This window comes from Notamacropus eugenii, chromosome 5 (genome assembly GCF_028372415.1).
Source record: "Notamacropus eugenii isolate mMacEug1 chromosome 5, mMacEug1.pri_v2, whole genome shotgun sequence".
Lineage (NCBI taxonomy): Eukaryota > Metazoa > Chordata > Mammalia > Diprotodontia > Macropodidae > Notamacropus > Notamacropus eugenii.
In genome coordinates this window covers 415,271,092-415,291,986 of record NC_092876.1, presented here as the reverse complement: position 1 = coordinate 415,291,986, position 20,895 = coordinate 415,271,092, and the positions used below count along the sequence as shown (strand labels likewise).

The 20,895-nt window shown below is 37.7% G+C and overlaps 1 protein-coding gene across 2 annotated transcripts in view; it reads right to left on the bottom strand.

Annotated features, from left to right (window-relative positions):
- Window positions 1-20,895, bottom strand: part of HSF2BP (heat shock transcription factor 2 binding protein) — a 99,700-nt gene that overhangs the window by 63,053 nt on the left and 15,752 nt on the right. For both annotated transcript variants that reach the window (XM_072614833.1, XM_072614834.1), the window contains exons 2-3: window positions 17,700-17,847; window positions 4,047-4,150 (exon numbers count right to left, since the gene is read on the bottom strand). In XM_072614833.1, the coding sequence (XP_072470934.1) occupies window positions 4,047-4,150; window positions 17,700-17,847 (252 nt within the window). The remainder of the gene's footprint in view (window positions 1-4,046; window positions 4,151-17,699; window positions 17,848-20,895) is intronic.

Genomic DNA, 20,895 nt, shown 5'->3' with positions numbered 1-20,895 from the left:
AGCACCCCTCCACTTCACCATTTAAAAAAAAAAAATTAAATCTATTAAATCTCTGCCTGACTTCTACCTCACTGGAAAAAAGAAAAGAAAAATAAAACTTTTGGAGCAAATATGCAGAATCAAGCAAAATAAGTTCCCTCAATGGATGCATGCAAATATGTTTATGTTTCTAAACCCTAAATCCAGCACCTCTCTGTCATGGATAGCATGTTTCATCATTGGTCTTCTGGAATCATGAATATTCAATGTTAATCAGCTTTCAAAATTGCTTTTACAGTATGATTGTTATTTTATAAATTGGTCTTCTGGTTCTGTTGATTTCATTCTTCATCAATTTATAAAAGTCCTTAAAACTTGTTCATTTTTATGATTTTGTAATATAAGTTATTCTGGTTCTGCTTCATTCCCCCTGCATCAGCTCATATAAGTTTTCTTATGTGTCACAATAAAAAGAGCTGCTAAAACTATTTTTATATATAAATGACCTTAAATGACCTTTTCTTAATTTTTTGGATCTCTTTTGGGCACAGGCCTAGCAGTGCTATTGTTAGGTCAAAGCATGCACTATTTAGTAACTTTTTGTGTGTAATTCCAAACTGCTTTCCACAATGGTTGTATCCATTCACAAGTTGTACTCATCCACAGCACATCAATGTTTCCCATGATTCCACTAAATTTGTCAATTTCCTTTTTGTCATTTTTGTTAATCTGATGAGTATGAGGCTGAATCTTAGAATTGCTTTAATTTACACTCTTTAATTTGGAGAATTTTTTTTTATATGATAAATAGATAGCCTGGGTTTCATCCCTTGAGAACTATGTGTTCATCTTCTTAGACCATTTGTCAATTGGGGAATGGCCCTTTTTCCTATCAATTTGAATTAGTTCCTTATTGATTTTGGAAATGAGACCCTTATCAGAGAAATTTGGTGCAAAGAAGTTTTTCCAGTTGTTTTCCTTCTAATCTCGGCTGCATTGTATTTGTTTGTGCAAAATGTTTTCAATTTTATGTAGTCAATATTATTCATTTTTATTTTCTGTGAACTCTATTCCTTGTTTAGCCATGAACTTTTCTTTCACTTATAGATCTAATATGTTAATTTTTTCCATTTTTCTCTAATCTGTTTATGATGTGATGCTTTTATATGTAGGTATGGAGTTTATTTTTGTATAAGGTGTAAAGTGTTGGTCTAAATGTAATTTCTTCCATACTGCTAATTTTCCCAATGGTTTTTATTAAATAGTGAGTCCTCATCACAGTAGTCCTCTTTGTGTTTACCAAATACTAGAGCATTAGATATATTTTCTTTTGTATGTTGTATATCTGATCTGTTTCACTGATCAAGCTATCTATTCCTCAACTAGTAACAAACTGTTTTAATAATTATTGCCTCGAACTAAAGTTTAAGATTGGCACCTGCTAGTCCCCCTTTATTCTCATTTCTTTTTATTATTTCTCTTGAGATTCTTGACCTGTTTTTCCTCCACATGAATTTCTTTATTATTCCACAAGATTTTGAGTTCCAAATTTTCTCCCCATCTTTCTCCTCCCCCCATCCCCAAGACGGTATGCATTCTGATTACCTCTTCCTCCAATCTGTCCTCCCTTCTATCACCTCACTCCCTTCTCTTATCCCCCTCTCTTCTATTTTCCTGTAGGGCAAGATATATATTCCCTCCAATCACTCTGATACTAAGAAAAGTCTCAAGATTTACAAATATTATCTTTCCATGTAGGAATGTAAACAGTTCAACTTTAACAAGTCCCTTATGATTTCTTTCCATTTACCTTTTCATGCTTCTCTTGATTCGTGTATTTGAAAGTCAGATTTTCTATTCAGTTCTGGTCTTTTCACCAAGAATGCTTGAAAGTCCTCTATTTCGTTGAATTTTTCCCCTGAAGGATTATATTCAGTTTTGCTGGGCAGTTGATTCTTGGTTTAAATCCTAGATCCTCTGACCTCCTAATTGTGTTTCCATAATACTTGAATTGTTTTTTTCTGGCTGTTTACAATATTTTCTCCTTGACCTGGGAACTGTGGAATTTGGCTACAACATTCCTAGGAGTCTTCCTTTTGGGGTCTTTTTCAGGAGGTGATCAGTGGATACTATTTCTATTTTACCCTCTGGTTCTAGACTATCAGGGCAGTTTTCCTTGACAATTTCTTGAAAGATGATGCCTAGGCTCTTTTTTGATCACGGCTTTCAGGTAGTCCAGTAATGTTTAAATTTTCTCTCCTGGATATATTTTCCAGGTCAGTTGTTTTTCCAATGAGATATTTCACAGTCTTCTATTTTTTCATTTTTTTGCTCAGTTTTATAATTTCTTGACTTCTCATAGAGTCATTAGCTTCCATTCACTCCATTCTAATTTTTAAAGAATTATTTTCTTCACTGAACTTTTGGACCTCCTTTTCCATTTGACCAATTCGGTATTTTTCTCCTCATTGACTTTTTGGACCTCTTTTGCCATTTGGGTTAGTCTATTTTTATAAAGTGTTATTTTCTTCACTATTTTTTGGGTTTCCTTTAGCAAGATGTTGACTTGATTTTTATAATTTTTTTGTATCACTCTCATTTCTCTTCCCAATTTTTCCTCTACTTCTCTTACTTAACTTTCAGAATCCTTTTGGAGCTCTTCCATGACCTGAGACCAATTCATATTTTTCTTGGAGGCTTTGGATGTAGGAGCTTTGACTTTGTTGTCTTCTTCTGGTTGTCTGTTTTAATATTCCTTGTCACCAAAGTAATATTCTATAGTCTGAGTTTTTTCCCACTGTTTGCTCATTTCCCCAGCCAATTACTTGACTTTTTAACTCTTTGTTAAGGTAGCACTCTGCTTTAGTGTGGGGGGTATACTGTTCCAAGCTTCAGGGGTTTTGTGCAGCTGTTTTCAGAGATACTTCTAGGGACCTGTAAATTTTCAGTTCTTCCAAGGTGGTATGATCAAAGGAGACATGTTTAGTCCTCTCCTAGTCTGTGCTCTAATCTGTGAGTGATCACAAGTACTCTTTTCTGCCTTGGAACTTTGAGAAGAACTCTCTCTCTACTACCGCCACAAGCCCCACCATCCTAACACTCTTCCTCACCTCAGGACCTCTGCTCAAGACTTCAACCCAGATCCAAGATCCAAGTGCCAGCAAAGAGATCCCTGAAATATCCCTCTGATCAGCCATGCAATCCCCCCCACCATCTGTGGGCCAAGAGCGCTAGAAGCAGCTGCTGCCACTACAGAGATCACCCTAGGGCTGGGGCCAGATTGTGCTCCTCTCTCACCCACATTCAACAAACCCTTCCTACTGACCTTGTAAGCACCATCTTTGGTCTGGAAACTGGCACAGTTGCCAGTGATTCAGTCCCCTCAGGTTTGCACCAGATTTGCTAGGGCCTGGTCTATGTTAGTACGTTTTGTGTTGGACTATGCTCCTCTCTCAGACTGGTGCAACAGACCTTTCATGTCAACCTTCCAGGTTATCTTGGACTGGAAATTGTGTGTGTGTGTGTGTGTGTGTGTGTGTGTGTGTGTGTGTGTGTGTGTGTGTTAGATCATACTAAATTAATAGTAATCAGCTACTAAAAGATGTAAAGTGAATATCCATATTACTTTTAAAAATCTATCATCCAACAATTTTAAAATGCATTCTCTGCCTCTCACCAATAAATAGCTAAACAAAAAGAGATGAATACTTCAGATTAAATGTCTTTAAATCTGTTTGTAAGTCACTACTAGTGCATTTTAATTTTATTATTTTTATTACAATATAGGTCTTTATGTTTTTGAACAATCTTTTACACTAAATTAATTATAAGCTGCTACCAAAAGACATAAAGTGAATACCCACATTACTTGGCTATAAAAGTCCACTGTCCAACAATCTGTCAATGTACTCAGAATAAAAAAACTTGAGAAATATTATCTAATGATATTTAAGAGCCATAAATAACAATTTTTTTCATTTCTTATGTAAAAATGAAAAAACTCTACTATTTATAGAATATAAACATAGATTTGAAGGGTTAATTTTTTTCTTTAACAACTACTATACCTTTTTCTCTTTTATGCTATCTGCTTGTGCTATTTCCAATCGGGCTCTAAAATGTTCACAATCCATTCTTATCTGTTCTACTTCCTGCTCTTTCTTTTCCAGGCCTGGTGAGAAGGAAGAAAAAATATTCTTGAGACTTTTCAAACTGTTAATCTCTATAAGCTCAAACTTTTGACTCTTCTGTTAGAAAAGCCTATATTTGGTTTTATATTAAAGGACTAGACTAAGACCCTCTAAGATCTCTACTATCTCCAAAGTTTTTTGATTCTTTGAGTTTGGTTAACAAATAGGAGGTTGCTGTTTTAAACTTTTTCTTTGTATAATGCCTCCTCCTTGTGGTCATCTGTAAACACCACAAAAGTCATTTATAAGCAGTGCCCACTTTTTGCCATCTTGCATTTGGAATTTTGGTGATTCAGTCTTGCCCAATAAAACCATATGCCTTACTCATTCAGTAGTTTCTGTTTAATTTTATAACAGATGGCAAAAGTGCCATATAGGCAAACACATACTTGAGATTTTTTTCTTATAATAATTTGCTTTATAGTGTCATCTTTAAGATACATTAAGACTAGGGGCACTTGGGTGATATAGTGCATAGACAACAGGACCTGGAATCAGGAGAACCTGAGTTCAAATCTGGCTTTAGACACTTGAGACTTACTAGCTATGTAACCCTGGGCAAGTCACTTAACCCTGATTGCCTTGCCAAAAAAAATTACATTAGGACCAAAAGTATGAACTGCCTATAAAACAATGTTAAAATTTTCTGCAAATTCTAAATTAATCCCAAACTGCTATTAATTTTATTTTTTAATCTTAATTACCTAAGCAGAGAAAATAACATTGATAAATTAAAGCTGAATTACATAAAAAATTGAAAGTATAATTCATATATATGAAATCTTGTGGTAACTGCTAAGATTTGATTTAAAAAATTTCATCCATATTCATCAGGATCATTTGCCTATAATTTTCTTTGTTTTGTCTATCCCTGGTTTAGGTATCAAGATAGAAGAAATTCTGTAAATTCCTTCTTTTGTAATTTTATCAGTAAACAGATATTTATTAAGCATCTACCAAGTGGCAGGTACCTTGCTATTCACTAGAAATACACAGAAGGAGAGGGGGAAAGTCTCTGCTCTCAAGGAGCTCACAGTCTAATGTGGGAGTAAGGTATAAGAAAATTGGGAAGGTAGGAAGGGCCATGTTATGAAGAGCTTTGAAGAGGATTTTATATTTGATCCTGGAGGTAAAAGGGAACCACTGGAGATGACTGAATGGGGAGAGTGGGGAGGAGTGGGGAGAGAATGGTCAGACCTTCAATTCATGAAGATCAATTTGACAGCTGAGTGAAGGACAGAATCAAGTGGGGGAAAGACTTGAGATGAGAAGACCAAGTAGTCAGCTATCATAATACTCCAAGGATGAAGTACTAAGTGTCTACACCAGAGCCATGGTAGTATCAGAGGAGAGAAAGGACCTAGCAAATGACTGGATATGACAGGAGAGGGAGGAATAGAGTATGAGATTACAAGTCTGGGTGACTGGGGGAAGTACCTTCAACAGTAAAGGGGGGTTCAGAAGAAAGGAGGGTTTAGGAAGAAAGATAAGGAAATTAGTTTTGGATATGTTGAGTTTAAAATATTTATAGGATATCCAGTTAAAGATGTCTAATTGCAAACAGTTTGTGTAATATTAGAATTAACTGTTTTAATATTTGATAGAATATACTTCCATATTCATTTAGTCTTGGGACTTTTTTTTCCTTTGAGAGTTCATTTATGGATTGTTCAATTTCTTTTTCTGAAATAGGCTTATTTAAATAATCTATCTCTATCTTTGTTCATCTGAATACTTTATTTTTTGTGTTGTTCATCCATTTCCTGTCACCTTTGTTAGTATATACTTAAGCAAAACTTTCTGATAATTTTTCTTATTTCCCGTTCAACTATTATAATTTTTTTCATATTTGATATAATCTAGTTTTCATTCTCTTATTTTTAATGAGTTTAATTTATTGCATTCTTTTTTTTAAAGCTCCTTCCTTAATTTATCATGTTAATGAGATTTTTTTCTGCTTTCAGTTTTGTTAACTTTTTTAATTTTAAAAATTTCAATCCTGTTTTTTGTTTTTTTCTTATTCTAGTATTTTTAGTTTTGTGCTCAATTCATTGATTTGTCCTTTCTCTCTTTTACTAAAGAAAGCATTTAAAGATAGAAATTGTACCCTAAAGGATTGCTTTAGCTGTATCCCAGCTCTTTTAATATGTTGTCTTATTATGATCATTTTCTTTAATTAAATTTTCTGTTTCTTCAGTTATTTATAAGTAAGGTTTTTGGTCTTCAGTTTTCTTCAAAGACTCTTTATTGACTATAACTTTTGTCATATGACAATCAATAAATGATGTGTTTAGTATTTCTGCTTTTCTAAATTTTAGGTGAGGTGTTTATGCTCATATATATAGTCACATTTTGTAAATGTACCAGGCTCAGCTGCGTGTTTGTAATATCCTTTCTGTTCCCATCCAATAGTCACCAGATCTATTATAGCTAGTTTTTCTAAAGTCCTATTCAAGTCCTTAATCTTTTTTTTAATCTTTCAGTTAGATTTGTCTTGATTTCAAAGGGATACACTGATTTCCTCCACTACTATGGGGTGACAGGTAGGTGATGCAGTAGAGAGAGTGCTGGGTCTGGTGTCAGGAAGACCTGAGTTCCATCCAGCACCAAAAACTTACTAGTTTTGTAGCCTTGGGCAAGTGACAACTTTAAAAAAAAAAAATTAACAGTATTTAATTTTTTTCAATGACATGTAAACACAATTTTCAACATTCAGTTTTTCAAAGATTTCAAATTTCAAATTATTCTCCTTCCTTCCCTCCCCTTATCCCTTCCCCAAGATGGCAAACAATCTTATATAGATTATACATATGCAATCTTGTAAAAACATTTCCACGTTAATCATATTGTGAAAGAAGAAAACAGAATAAGAAAAAAAACCAAAAAAATGTAAAAAGTAAAAATAGTATGCTTCAATCTGCATTCAGATTCCATCAGTTCTTTCTCAAGATATGGACAGCATTTTCCATCATGACTCTTTTGGAATTTTGTTGAGATCACAGTTGATCACACAATGTTACTGTTACTTTGAACAGTGTTCTCCTGGTTCTACTCACTTCACTCAGCATCAGTTCATGTAAGTCTTTCCAAGTTTTTCTTAAAATCTACCTGCTCATCATTTCTTATAGTACAATAACATTCCATTACATTCACATGCCACAACTTTTTCAGCCATTTTCCAATTGATGGGCATTCTCACAATTTCCAATTCTTGGCCACCACAAAAAGAGCTGCTACAAGTATTTCTGTATATGTAGGTCCTTTTCCCTTTTTTATGATCTCTTTAGGATACAGACCTAGTAGTGATCTTGCTACATCAAAGGTTATGCACAGTTTGTTTGACCCTTGGGCATAATTCCAAATTGCTCTCCAGAATGGTTGGATCAGTTCCCCAGGATTTGGTGACATTTGGAAGGTCTGTTCACTATTATGTAGTTCCAGGTCATGATTCCAGGGTGCAGAGGAACAGTCAGCAAGGGCCCTACCTGTGTAAAGACCAAGAGGATGGACTAGCAGGGCAGTGACCAACCAGACATTTTCCTGGATTATACCACTTTGGAAACAGTAAAAACTTAGAGGTACCCATTGAGCTATAAAAGCAGCAAAAGCTCATGAAAGACAGAAGATTAGGCTAGACTTGCCTTGACTCCTCAGAGGGGAGCAGAGCCCAACTCTAACACAAAACCCAAAATGAAAAAATAGGTGAGAAAAATGAGCAGAAAAAAAGAGAGAACCTGACCATAAAAAGCTACTATGATAACAGGAAAATTCAAGACAAATACTCAGAAGACAATGACTTGAAACATAGTCTCAAAGAAAAATGCAGATGAGGCACAAAACCTCACAGAACTCACAGAAAAACTCAAGAAACAGGTTTTCTAAAAAAAGCAAAAAAAAAAAATTAAGTCAAATAAGATTTGTAAAGAAAAAACTGCAAAACGAGAGCAATGCAAAAAAATTATGAAAAGAGAATTAACAGTTTGGTAAAAGAGGCACAAAACAGTACTGAATAAAATAACTCCTCAAAAATAAGAATTAGTCAAATGGTAAAAGATGTCCATTATCTGTGGTGCCTTTAAAATAATATAGTTTCTCCGCTTATCTCTTATCTATAATTACTATAACCTTATCTGAAATTATGATTGATACTCTCTGATTTGTTTGTTTTTTAGTTCAGTTAGAAGCATGATAGATTTTACTTCTGCCTCTCATTTTGACTAGGATCAGGGGTGAAGCTACTGGAAGAAGAAAGGGGACAATGAAATGTAAACACAAGTGTCAAACAAACTGCATCTCTTTCATTACCTCAGTATTTGTAAAGAGGGGAGTGGGAACAAAAGGAAGAAAAAGTACGAGGACAAAATGTAAAGAAATAATCAATTAACAATCATAACTATGAATGTGAATGGGAAGAACTGTCCCATAAGTTAAAAGAGGAAAGCAGAATGATTAGAAAGCAGAATCCAACAATATATTGTTGTTTACATATGTTTCTTACACACCTGTAACATTAAGATTTATGCAAATCAACATAGCTGAGACTAGCTAACTATAGACAGACAGGCTCTGCAATTGATACAGAATGCTCATCTGACTGAATGCAAGCTTTGATGTTGGGAACTGATTGAAGAAAGGGAAGGAAAAAGAATGAGCACTTATCCCGTGCCTACTGTGTTTCAGGCAGCAGTTAAGTGCCTTTTACAAATCTTATCTCATTTGATCCTCAAAACAACCCTGCAAAGTAGATGCTACTATTACCCCAATTTTACATTTGAGGAAACTGAGTAAAGCAGAGGCTAAATGACTTGTTCAGAATCACACATCTAGTGTCTCAAGTCTTCCTGACTTTTCCTGACTCCAGGCCCAGGTATAGATTCACTATACCACCAGCTGCATCCTATACTGCATGAAGAGGTAGCTAGGGAAAGAATATCTTGCTTTCCAGTACTGACTACAGCTTGAAAGGGATAAATTCTCCAGTGACTTGTCTACATTGCTTTTATTGCCTTCTATAGCTCAAGGAAAAAAAAACTCCTCAAAGGTAATAAATAGAAAGCAGATCTGAAAAGCTTTGTGGATCCCAGGCTTAAAGGAACTGTTTTTTACTGAAAGAGTTTAAGACATGGCCAAAGAACAGTTTCAATGTTCTTAAGATGCCAGGATTAAAGAGATGTTAGCTAAAAGATCTTAACACTGCTTCGGTGGCTTCTGAGTAACAGAGAGGTGGTTCTGTCTAACAGGAAAGTGGAGAGACTCAGAAGAGAAGCACAGCCCTGCCCAGCAGAGGGCCTGTGGTATTGCTTGCTATCTAGAAGGATTATATAGTGCCCAGAATTTCGAGTTGTGCCCCCTCCTACCCCATTCCCCAAACATGGGGTCTCTCATCATATGCTTCACTGCTAGGTTTCCAAAAGTTTGTGCCTAGTCCAGGGGTGGGGAACATGCAGCCATGTGGCCTTCTAGGTCTGAAACTGCGACCTTTTGACTGAATTCAAATTTCACAGAACAAATCCCCTTAAAAGGATTTGTGGATCAAATTCAATCTAGCTGAGATTCAATCTGGCCCATTTGTCAATACAAACCTCACAAATACTTAGACTCCTTAAGAGTCTACCCAATATGGCAAATCTTAAATAAACTTTCTTTCATAAAAAATTTACTTATTTTAGTTTTCAACATTCATTTCCACAAGATTTCCAAAAATTTGGGGATCATTTGGCTAGCAATGACCCTGCAAAACATCCCCCTGGAACAGCTGCTGTTCCGACTAGTGATGGGGGATGAGACTATCAAAAGAGTGAGGATGGGAAGAGATCATATGGTAATCTGCCTGTTAGAAGGCCTAAGAAATGCAATTTGAAAGCAAATAAATTTTCAAAAAATTAAGGAAATTACTCAAGGAGAAAAGGAAAACCCTGCCTTTTCCAAGACTGGCTGGTAGGAGCCATTAAGAAATATACAAATTTACATCCTGACTCTATAGAAGGGGCAGCAATCCTTAGCATGTATTTCATTAATCAGTCTACCCCAGATATTAGGAGGAAACTGCAGAAATTGGCAATGGGACCCCAAACACCTCAGGCCCAATTACTGGAGACAGCCTTTGGAGTATTTAACAACAGAGACTTAGTTACAGCAGAGAAAAGAGAACACAAGGAAACAGCTAGAGACAGAGAACATGCTCAATTCTTGGCTGCTACCATGGCCAGGAAAAGACCCAAGGAGTACCCCTACAGGGTGCCCCTTTGGAGGAAGCCCAGCAACTTGGGCAGTGGTAAAACCTGCTTTTGATGCCACAAGGAGGGTCACTGGTAGAAGGAGTGCTCCTCCAAGGTGCCCCCCCCAGGTCATCCACCCCCCAGAGGGAGCCCCAAGAACAAACACCTCCAGGACTGTGCCCATGTTGTTGAGGTCTGGGGTGCTTGGGACTCTAAAATACCACCACCTGGGTCCTGCTTGAATGAATTTGACCCAGGCCTTCTTTAAGCCAAAGTAAAACAAAGTTTATTAAAGATTTGCCATATTGGGTTGACTCTTAAGAGGCCTCTCCATTTGTGACTCACAAGCGGGCCAGATACAATCTGAGCTAGATTGAATCTGAGCTAGTTTGAATCTGAGAACCTTCATGGATATGAGATGGAACTTATATACAGAAAGACTGTGGGAGGGATCTGGGGGTGGTCTAGCACTCTGGGGGTTCCAGGGATGGTCTTGATGGGAGTGGTCAGTAGCGTGGGGTGTCTAGAGCTGTCTTGATGGAAATGACCAGTACCTTGAGGTGAATAAAGATCAAATCTAGGGAGGATCTTGATGGGAGTGGTCAGTAGCCTGAAGAATGGGATTTTGATAGGATCAATGGTGGGAAGTATTGATGTGGATACAAACAATACCGTAAGAGTTAAAAATAATATTAAGAATTGACTTTGTGAATTCCTTGGTTTATTTTCTAACCTGAAGGCTTAAAGTCTCCCCTTACCATAAAACTTCCCCTTATTCTGGACTATAAAATTCCTTGTCCCCACACCCATCTTGGGGAATGGGATTTCCTTATCTCCCTTATCTTGTGTCATACATCATCCTCATCCAGTGTCTTTTATCTTGCAAGACTTCATCTTGCAAGACTTACCCTAGATCTCCATCCCCCATAAGGAAACCCTAAAATCATTCTGTATAAGTTTGGTCCTTTTCCTTTTTTTACCACTGCCTTTTTTTAGCTCCCTGCTAAATCTCAGGCCCACTGCTTTTGGGTCAATAAAGCTCCCAATGGCTGCAGAGGTCTAAGTGAATTTATTCACATTTGAACCAGCTTTCCTATCTCCTCTCTTCAACAATATAACAGAAATTTGGGCATAACAATAATGAAAAGCTTATGGGCCTCAAGAGAATGCCAGATCAAGTGGGGAAATCCAAGGAGCTTTCAAGGTCAGGTTTTCCAGGACCCTTTAGACAAACGGGACTAAAACTCTTTCGGAGTAAGAGACAAAGGCCTTGGCTTGGGCCCATACCCCGTCAATGTGACCATGAGGGACAATGGAGGAAGGATTGTCCCCAAGGTTGGAAAAGTGGCAGAGTCCCCACCCAGTACTCTGTCCTCAAGACTCAGAATGGGGTTGGGGGGCCTGGGGCCTGGCAGCACACCCACTTTCTCCATCTCTCATACTGAGTCCTGGGCAAAAATAGAGGCTAAAGGTAAGGTTACCCACTTTATCATGGCTATATTCTCTGTTTTAACCAATTACTCTGGCCCTACTCGCCCTTTGACCCACTGGGGTCATGGGCATTAAAGAGAAAATTAAGGGATGTCTCCAGACATACCCCCTCCTCTGCCTACTTGAGGACCTATTGTTTGAACATTCCTTCCTTATGCTCTCCTCTTGCCCTGCCTTCTTGTTGGAAAAGCACCTGATGGTGAAATTGGGGAGCCAATTTTCTCTAGTTAAGCCTCCCATCTCCCTTTTCCTTCTGTTCACCAGACTCCCCTATGTTCTCCCAGAAGTATGGGAGACAGTTGAACCAATTGTTTGTGATTGGGGAACTCCTGGGTGAGCTACTGGTCAATATCCAATTAAGCCCAAGGCCTCGGAGGGACTGTAACTGTTGAGGTTAGGGATGCTCAGGACCCCAAAATACCGAAACACCAGGTCCTGCCCAAATGAATTCAACTTAAGCCTTCTTTCAGTCAAAGAAAAACAGTTTATTAAAGATTCACCATATGGGGTAGACTTTTAAGGAGCCTAAGCATTTGTGATGCTTGTATTGACAAGCCAGTCAGATTGAATCTCAGCTAGATTGAATCTGAGCACCTTAATGGAGACAAGAGGGAGTTTATATACAGAAAGACTGTGGAAGAAATCTAGGGGTGGCCAAGTAGTCTGGAGTTATTAGAGAAGGGGTTTAGGGAGGATCTTGAGGAGGAGTCTAAGGAGGGTCTTGATGTGCCTGGGGTGATTAGAGGTCAGAACCAAGAGTGTAAATTTTGATGAGATCAAGAGTGGGAAGCAAGTGGAGGCAATTGGAGGTAACAGACAATGGAGGGCTAGGTTAGATTAAGGGGAACAGATTTGTGAATAGAATTTTGTTTTTACTGATTACATTAAGCCTCAAAATATTACAGGACTTCCTCAAAATTACAGCAAAAGAGAATTCCTAAAAATTCCTACAGGAAAAACTAAATTGAAGAAGAATATATATTGTACAGCCTATGACATAAAAGAGGATAGTTAGTTAATAAGTTAGAGAAATCATGTGGTTGTTTTCAACAACCTCAAGGTGAGCCCACCCCCAAAGTCCATCTTTTCAACTTAAATGTTCTCCTCACAATGCTATACAATTTATGAGAATATAATGCTACATAATGAATAAGAGAATATAATGTTATATCGTCAATATGAAAACAAAAGTTGCACAGGACAATGGAAAGATTCATAGTAGACATAAGAAGACTACCATAGCATATTTCCAAATATGATCTATTATTCACTAAAAATAGCAAAAGAAAATATATTACGACAAATGAAAGGAGAATTGGCTAAGAGGACAGACAAAATGTGGCCAAAGTGAGTACCACACTGGTACCCACAAAATATACCTCCATATATATTGGGTAAATCTTCCTAAGAAGCTATAAAAGAAAACATGAAGAAGAACTGTATATGATGGGATGTGGATGAGCTACCATGTCTACTAATGATATACCGATATTGAGGAGAAAATCTGTGAAAGTAACTAAGGGAGCACAATGGACTTTATAAGTGTTATTTTATGATAATCCTAAGAATACACTACTAAAAATCTTTTCATATGAACAGAAAAATATCTAAGGAGGAACTGAGACTTCTAAAATGCTTTACTGATGCTTTTTTATATTGCTATTACTTCCCAATCACAATCCCCACACATAAAATAGAACCCTTGCTTGCAAAAAAGCTCAAATTAACAAAACAAACCAATACATTGACTGGAAAATTAAGACTTGCTATTGGCCAATGGTTCTAAATTGGTTCGTATGATGAGTTAGCACCTGGAGATGTAAAAAGAACATATAAGTGAACTAGGAGATTGCTTATGGAGTACACAAGAGAAATGCCCTAGTAGTTAAATTCTTACATACAGTTATGTCAGACTGAAAAAGGTTAGGACATTACCACCTCTGTTTGACATTCAAAGTCTTTAACAACCTAACCTCCCCCTTCCCAGCCTTTTCAGCCTTCTTATACAGTATATCTCACTGCCTTATGACAGTCCAATCTGTGTGACTTTTGTTTATGTTTTCTCAAAATTTGCTACAGAAGGTTCACCCAATGTGCTTGAGGCTCTTTTTTTCTTTCTCCCTGAAAAAGATCAAGACCTTCCATGGTTGAGGCTTTAAACTTTTGCTAGGCAAATCCTCAGAGAAAAGGAAACAAGAAGCCCAGACAACTTCCATATACCCCAAGCAGACTTCCCCCTGTACCAGGAGATTTCCACTTCTTGCTGAGACCATCTGTTCTACAGCCCCATATGAGAAGATGAATGAGAACTTCTGATGGAGATGTCCATCTCCTGCTGTCTGCCCCTGACGGAAGGATACTAGAGGTTAGTGAAACAACTTCTATCTGTGTCAGCATGAGATAACTTCCACCTCCCAAAGTCAGTCTGATCTCCCAACAGGGTTGTGGAGAACTTCTGGGGCAGAGAGAAACAATCTTCCCTTTGATTTCAAGTCTTCCATTTCCTTCGGCACTCATCCTTCCCAGAAAGAGGAAAGTCAGTGGAGAGCAAGTCTGACTTCTATCTCTTACTGCTCCCCTTCCTGTCTAATGTCCAGCCTTCAAAGGGAAGAGGAGTAATGAAACAGGGCCTCCCATCTGACCATATGCTTTCCATCTCATCTTGCACTTGTCTCCTGCCTGATCTCCAGTCTCCTCTGGGAAGAGAAGTTGCACTTTCTATTCAATTATGAATATTATTACATAAAGTCATACTCTACACATCCTAGTCATTCTGAATCCCTTAGGTCATCATTCAAACCCCATTTCTCAACTTCCCACATCTCAATTAATTATTTCCAACCCCTTCAACCCTCCCACCTCAGCCTAACACCACCCACTCATTGCACCAAGGCCTCTGGAATACTTGTTCCATAGGCAACAAACTTCTCTTTGTCCTAAATCTTTTCCTCTCCCACTCCTTCCATCTTCTGTCCATCCCTAAAATCTGACTCCCCACTAATGACACAGTGTCCCTGTTCTAGTACTGGCTTCATCTTCATTCATCATCCTTGGTTGACACAAGGAAGTTGAAATATTCCTTGCTCCCCATTGCCACTTTCAGGTTTTCCCCCATCTCTGTTACTCAGTAACCTTTCCTGCTTTGAGGTTCATGCTACTCCTATTTCCTACTCAATTAAAATCCTGGTAGTTGCCATCTGCAGACTTCCAGGTCACTCTCCTTACATCCTCCATAGTGGTACACGGCTTACAATTTTTCTCTCCTCTCCAATTCCTGCCCTCATACTAGGGAACTTCAACATACAGAGTAACTCTCTCAAACACCTTAACTACTCAGCTCCTCAAAACTACTCACTTCCCATGGCCTACTTTTCTACCATAATTCAGCCATACCCCAAGACAGTCATACCCTTGAACTTGACATCACCCACAAATGTACTGTCTCCATTTTGAAGAATTCTGAAATCCCTTGAAATCTATTGGCCTTCAACCTCTTGCTCTGCTTTTCCTTACCAAACCCTACTCTTGGTCCATACCACCATCTCCAGTCACTCTATCTTTTGTCTTCCAGGTCATCTCCCCTGCACTAGCTACTCTCTCCTCCTTTGACCCCTTGATGAACCAATTCAACTCTACGCTGTCTTTTTCTCTTGAGTGTCTGGCCTCCTTATCATATCACCAAAAGCACCCTGCTAAGCCTCACTCAACCTTAGGTCACTCCAACCATCTGCTGCCTTTATCCCTACATGTGTGCTGCTGAATGTAGAAGAAGAAAATCAAGCAATAGTTCCAACAGGGTCCACTACAAACTTATGTTACACAACCTCAACTAGGCCTTCACTGCCACTAGGAAATCCTTCTACACCTGCCCTATCAACTCCCTATCACATGTATCACAACAGCTCTTTCAAAGCTTTTCACCTTTCTATAAACCTCCCATGACTACCCTTTTTCCCTTCTCAGATAAGAACCTCTATTTTGCAGAAAAAAATTGGGGCCATTCACTATGAGCTTCCTCATCTCCTATCACTTAGATACCACCATTTCCTCCTTCACCCCGGTCACACACAAAGAGATAGCTTTACTCCTTACCATGGCCCACCATCTGTACAAGTGATCCCATCCCACCCCACCACATCCCCTTCAATAGATTGTGGTTTATGATTGTGTTGGAATACTATTGTGCTGCAAAAAAATGATGAGCAGCACAATTACAGAAAAACCTGGGAAGACCTATAAGAACCAAGTGAAGTGAGCAGAACCAGAAGAACACTATACACAGTAACAGCAATATTATAATACTGATCAACTGTAAAAGCTACTTTGATCAAGACAATGATCCAAGACAATTTCAAAGTACCCATGATGAAAAATGTTATCCACTTCCAGGGAGAGCACTGATGAAGTCTGAGTACAGACTGAAGCATATTTTTTCTTCATTATCTTTATTTTTCTTGTGGGGCGAGTGTTTTCTTTTGCAACATAAGGGTTGTTTTCTGGACCCTCCGGGCTTAAAAGTAAATATCAATAGTAACTGCTGCTGTTTCCCTGCCAGCCTGATGTAGTTATTTTTCTTTGACTCATTAAAGGGGCCATCCCCTGACTACTTCTTAAACAGGTCTATTCATTGAATGCACATTACCTCACTCTAAGTGAGTACCTGAATAGACCTTGGCCTAAAGGGGCCAAGGTTTCCCATTGTATCCTGGGCCATCTCCAGTCATCCTGATGAATATCTGGTCACTGGATTCAGATGGCTCCAGAGGAGAAGTGAGGCTGGTGACCCTGCACAGCATTTCCTTCCTCAAAACAAAGTCAAGTGGAAGTCATATCATCATTTCTCTGATGGCATGGTCTTCTTCAGCAACAAAGAATGAACACAGCAACAACAATATGGAAATATGTTTTGCATGACTCACATGTATAATTGCTATCCTATGGCTTGCCTTCCCTGGAGGGAAAGAGAGAATTTGGAACCCAAAATTTAAAAAAATGAATGTTAAAAAACTGTTTAAGTGTAACTGGGAAATATTTAATGAAATATATATTTTTTAAAAAGATTACCCCCTCTGTCATTCCCATATTTATCTTCAATTTCTCTCTAGAGAAGGGAAGTAGATTCCCTCCTTACAGCCTACAAAAATGCCCAGGTCTCCCTCATCTTCAAAAAAACTCACTTGATCCTTCCATCCCTGCTAACTATCATCCTATTTCTCTTCTGCCCCTTTGCAGCTAAACTCCTCAAAAAGGTCATCTATAATAAGTGCCTCCACTTTCCTCTCCCTTTAAATCTCTTCTTAAGTCCTTATAATTCAACTTTTGACATTACCATTCCACTGAAAACACTTTCTCCAAAGTTACCAATGATTTCCAAAGTCACATTCAATGGCTTTTTCTCAACCCTCATTCTTCCTGACTTCTCTTCAGTCTCTGATACTATTGATCACTCTCTCTTCCTTAATACTCTTCTCTGGATTTTCAGGACATCACTCTCTCCTTTCTTCTTACCTGTCAGACCTCTTGCTGTATCCACATCTAGGTCAAAACCTCTATCTGTATGTAGGTTTCAATATTTAAGTTTATAATGTTTCTTTTCTTAATGTATATTTAAGATTCAGTATTTAATAAAAAAAATTTAAAGAAACAAAAACAAAAAACCCAAAAACATAAGATTACATAATACAATGGAAGTGGAAAATGGAACATAACATAGATTTCTAGTCTGTCAGAGCTTGGCAATAAATCACAAATTTCTTTGTGATTATTTTCATACAATTTATTTGTTGATTTGTTACTACCACTTCTGTAAGATGGGACTTACTTGTTTCTACAGCATCCAATCTCTGTAAGCTTTCCAACATCTCCCCATTGAGTATTTTGGGTAAAAAGTCTCGTAACTGCATCACTTCTGTTGTCAACCGCTCTAGGTCTCTCTTTCTGACTTGAACAAATTCTTCTTTAGAATCTACCTATTAAAAAATAAAGTAGGGAATTGTTGATCAAGGTGTCAGAAAGAATAAGAGCAGAACAGTCCTAATCCCATACATATACTTAAGAAAAGATAAAACAAAAAATCAAATTGAATAATGATTAAGAAGTAAACTACAGTAAATACCTTCATCCAGCCTATAGTAGCATAAGTGCATATTCAAAAGTCTGCAGGTACAAAAATACGGAGGACAGAAAGGAGGCATGAGGCAAACATATCACTGGGAGACCTCCCAACTCCCACAGTCTCAGAATTTCTCAACTGGGAGTTCCCAGATGAAAGGACCAGAAGATCTTGGAAAGCCCCAAGCAGGGCAAGAACAACCCAGATCCCAGGATCAAAATACCTAAGTACTCCTGTGAGGGAAGCCCTGAGTTGTTAAACACTCTTGGAGCTGTGGGTTCAGAAACAGAGATGGGAGACAGCAGAGCCACAAATCTTTTACCAAGAAGGTGATTGATTAATCTGCTCATCCTGGTGGCTCTTAAAGTTTACATGAGCTTATCTAAGCTATCACTGAAAGCCTAAAGGAGCTCAGCACTCTGTACCATGAGGCTATAAGTGAACTTAGAAGCTGCAATCTTTTGTGCACAGCAAATACCAGCAGAAGATCCAATAACCAAAAATGAGATAATAACAATGTAAAGAAAACAAGGGCCCAACACCCCTTCAAAGGATATTGGAGAAATCAGAGCCTAGAACTGACAAAAAGTCAGGGAAGTAAAGCTGGATATATAAACAGAAGATGACTATGGCTAAGATATTTTATAGATCCAGTAACAATATTTTATAGATCCAGTGACATTCAGGATATGTCAAGAAAAAGAAAGGAACTCACAGAAACTACCAAGAGCTTCAGATAAATTTATAGCTTAGCTACAAGTTCTATTAAAATTTCTAGAAGAGTTGAAATAATAGCTAAAAGTATATCATAAATTAAATAAGAGAAATTAGAGGAAAAAACAAGCTTAATATAGGAGGTAAAAAAACACACATAAAGGTAACAGAGCATATAGTAAACATGTTGATAGCTGCATGAACTGGAGATAAAGTACATATAGCCTTCTTAAATTTAACATAGTTCTTCCTAAATTAAGGGGGGAAATTATGAATGGAGAAAGCGAACTGCAACTACAAAGGAAGAAATGAAGACAGAGATAATTCAATCTCCATTCTGAGTCCATCACTTCTCTATCTGGAGATGGAGAGTATGCTTCATCATGAATCTTGTGGACTCATCATTGTGTTGATAAGAGTTCCTAAGTTTTCAAAGTTGTCTGTCTTTACAAAATTGTTATTATTGTACAAAATGTTCTCCTGGTTCTGCTCACTTACCTTTGCATCAGTTCATAAAAGTCTTCTCAGGTTTTTCTGAAATCTTCTCCTTTATCATTTCTCACAAAACAGTAGTATTCCATAACATTTAAATATCATAACTTGTTCAGTCATTCAATCAATCAATAAACATAAGTGCCTACTATGTGTCAAGCACTATGTACTAAACACTGGAGATAAAAAAAAGAGGCAAAAGATAATAATACATGCCCCTCAAAGAGCCTACAATCTAATGGGGGAGATAACATGGAAAACAAATGTACACAAGGTAAGCTATATACAGAATACGTGGGAAACAACAGAGTAAAGATTGGGGAAGGCTTCCAGTAAAGGATGGTATTTTTTTTTTTTTTTTGGCACTCAAAGGATGCCAGTGAGGGCAGTAGTCAGAACAGAGGAGGGAGAGCATTCCAGAAATGGGGGACAGACACAGAAAATGCCTAGAGCTGAGAGATGGAATGTTGAAGATATTGTTCAAGAAAGAAATGGAGTATCTTGTTTGTGGAACACCCAGAAGGCCAGTGTCACTGAATAAAAGAGTATATTTATCCCCCATAAGCACTAACAGCATTTACCATTTTCCTTTTTTGTCAATTTAGCCAGTCTGATGGGTGATATGGTACCTGAGTAGTTTTAATTATAGTTTCTTTTTGCTGTTGTTTTTCAGTCATATCCAACTCTTGATGACCCCTTTTGGGGTTTTCTTGGCAAAGTTACTTAGTTTGCTATTTCCTTCTCCAGCTCATTTTACAGATGAAGAAACTAAGATAAACAGGGTTAAGAAATGTCACATAGTTAGTAAGTGTCTGAAGCCAGATTTGAACTCAAAAAGATGAGTCTTCCTATTTCCAGACCTGGAACGCTATTCATTGAACCACTCAGCTTAAAATAATCCCTATTTCTGTGTATATATGACTCAGTATATGGTCACAGATGACTAATTCCCTGGTTGCCTCAGTAGTCCAATGAAGGAGTCAGAATACTCCTTATTTTTCATCGTCACTTCCAGACTTTCCTTCCACCACCATCACTCAGAAACCTGTTTTCCTTTGAGGTCTTCACTATCCTAATTCATCATCCATTCTAGATCATTTTGTCTATTATCTATCAACTCCTAGGAAATTCTTCCTTTCTCAATGAATTCAGTGCCCAGCTCACAATCTTTCTCTTCACAAGTTCTACTCTCATACCAGGGGAGTTCAACATACATACTAATGATCACTCAAATATAATTAGTTCCTAAATTTACTTAGATGCCATGACCTAACTGCCACTCTACCTCAGCTCCACATGGGGAAGGTCAGAGCACTGATCCTAACTTCTACTTCTCTGTATATAAATTCCAAAATTCACTGATCCAAATATAACCTTTTCCTGTGCCTTACAACCCCTACCACTGTTTGTAATCCTATATCCTTAATTCCCTCCTCTCCTCAGTTCTTCTCCTAGGCCATCATCCCAACAAATTATGTACTCTTCTCCCTCCTGTATCTTGACCCATGATGTACCAGATTAACTTTATACTATCTTTTACTCTTGAATTTCTTGACCCCTTGTTTTATCACTGATGATATCCCACCAACCTTGTATTGCTCCTTTACTACTATTATTGTACTGTTGAAAAGAGTTAGAGAAAACATGAAAATGTATTGACTCAGTCCACTATAAATTTGTTATCTTATTTCTATTGAGC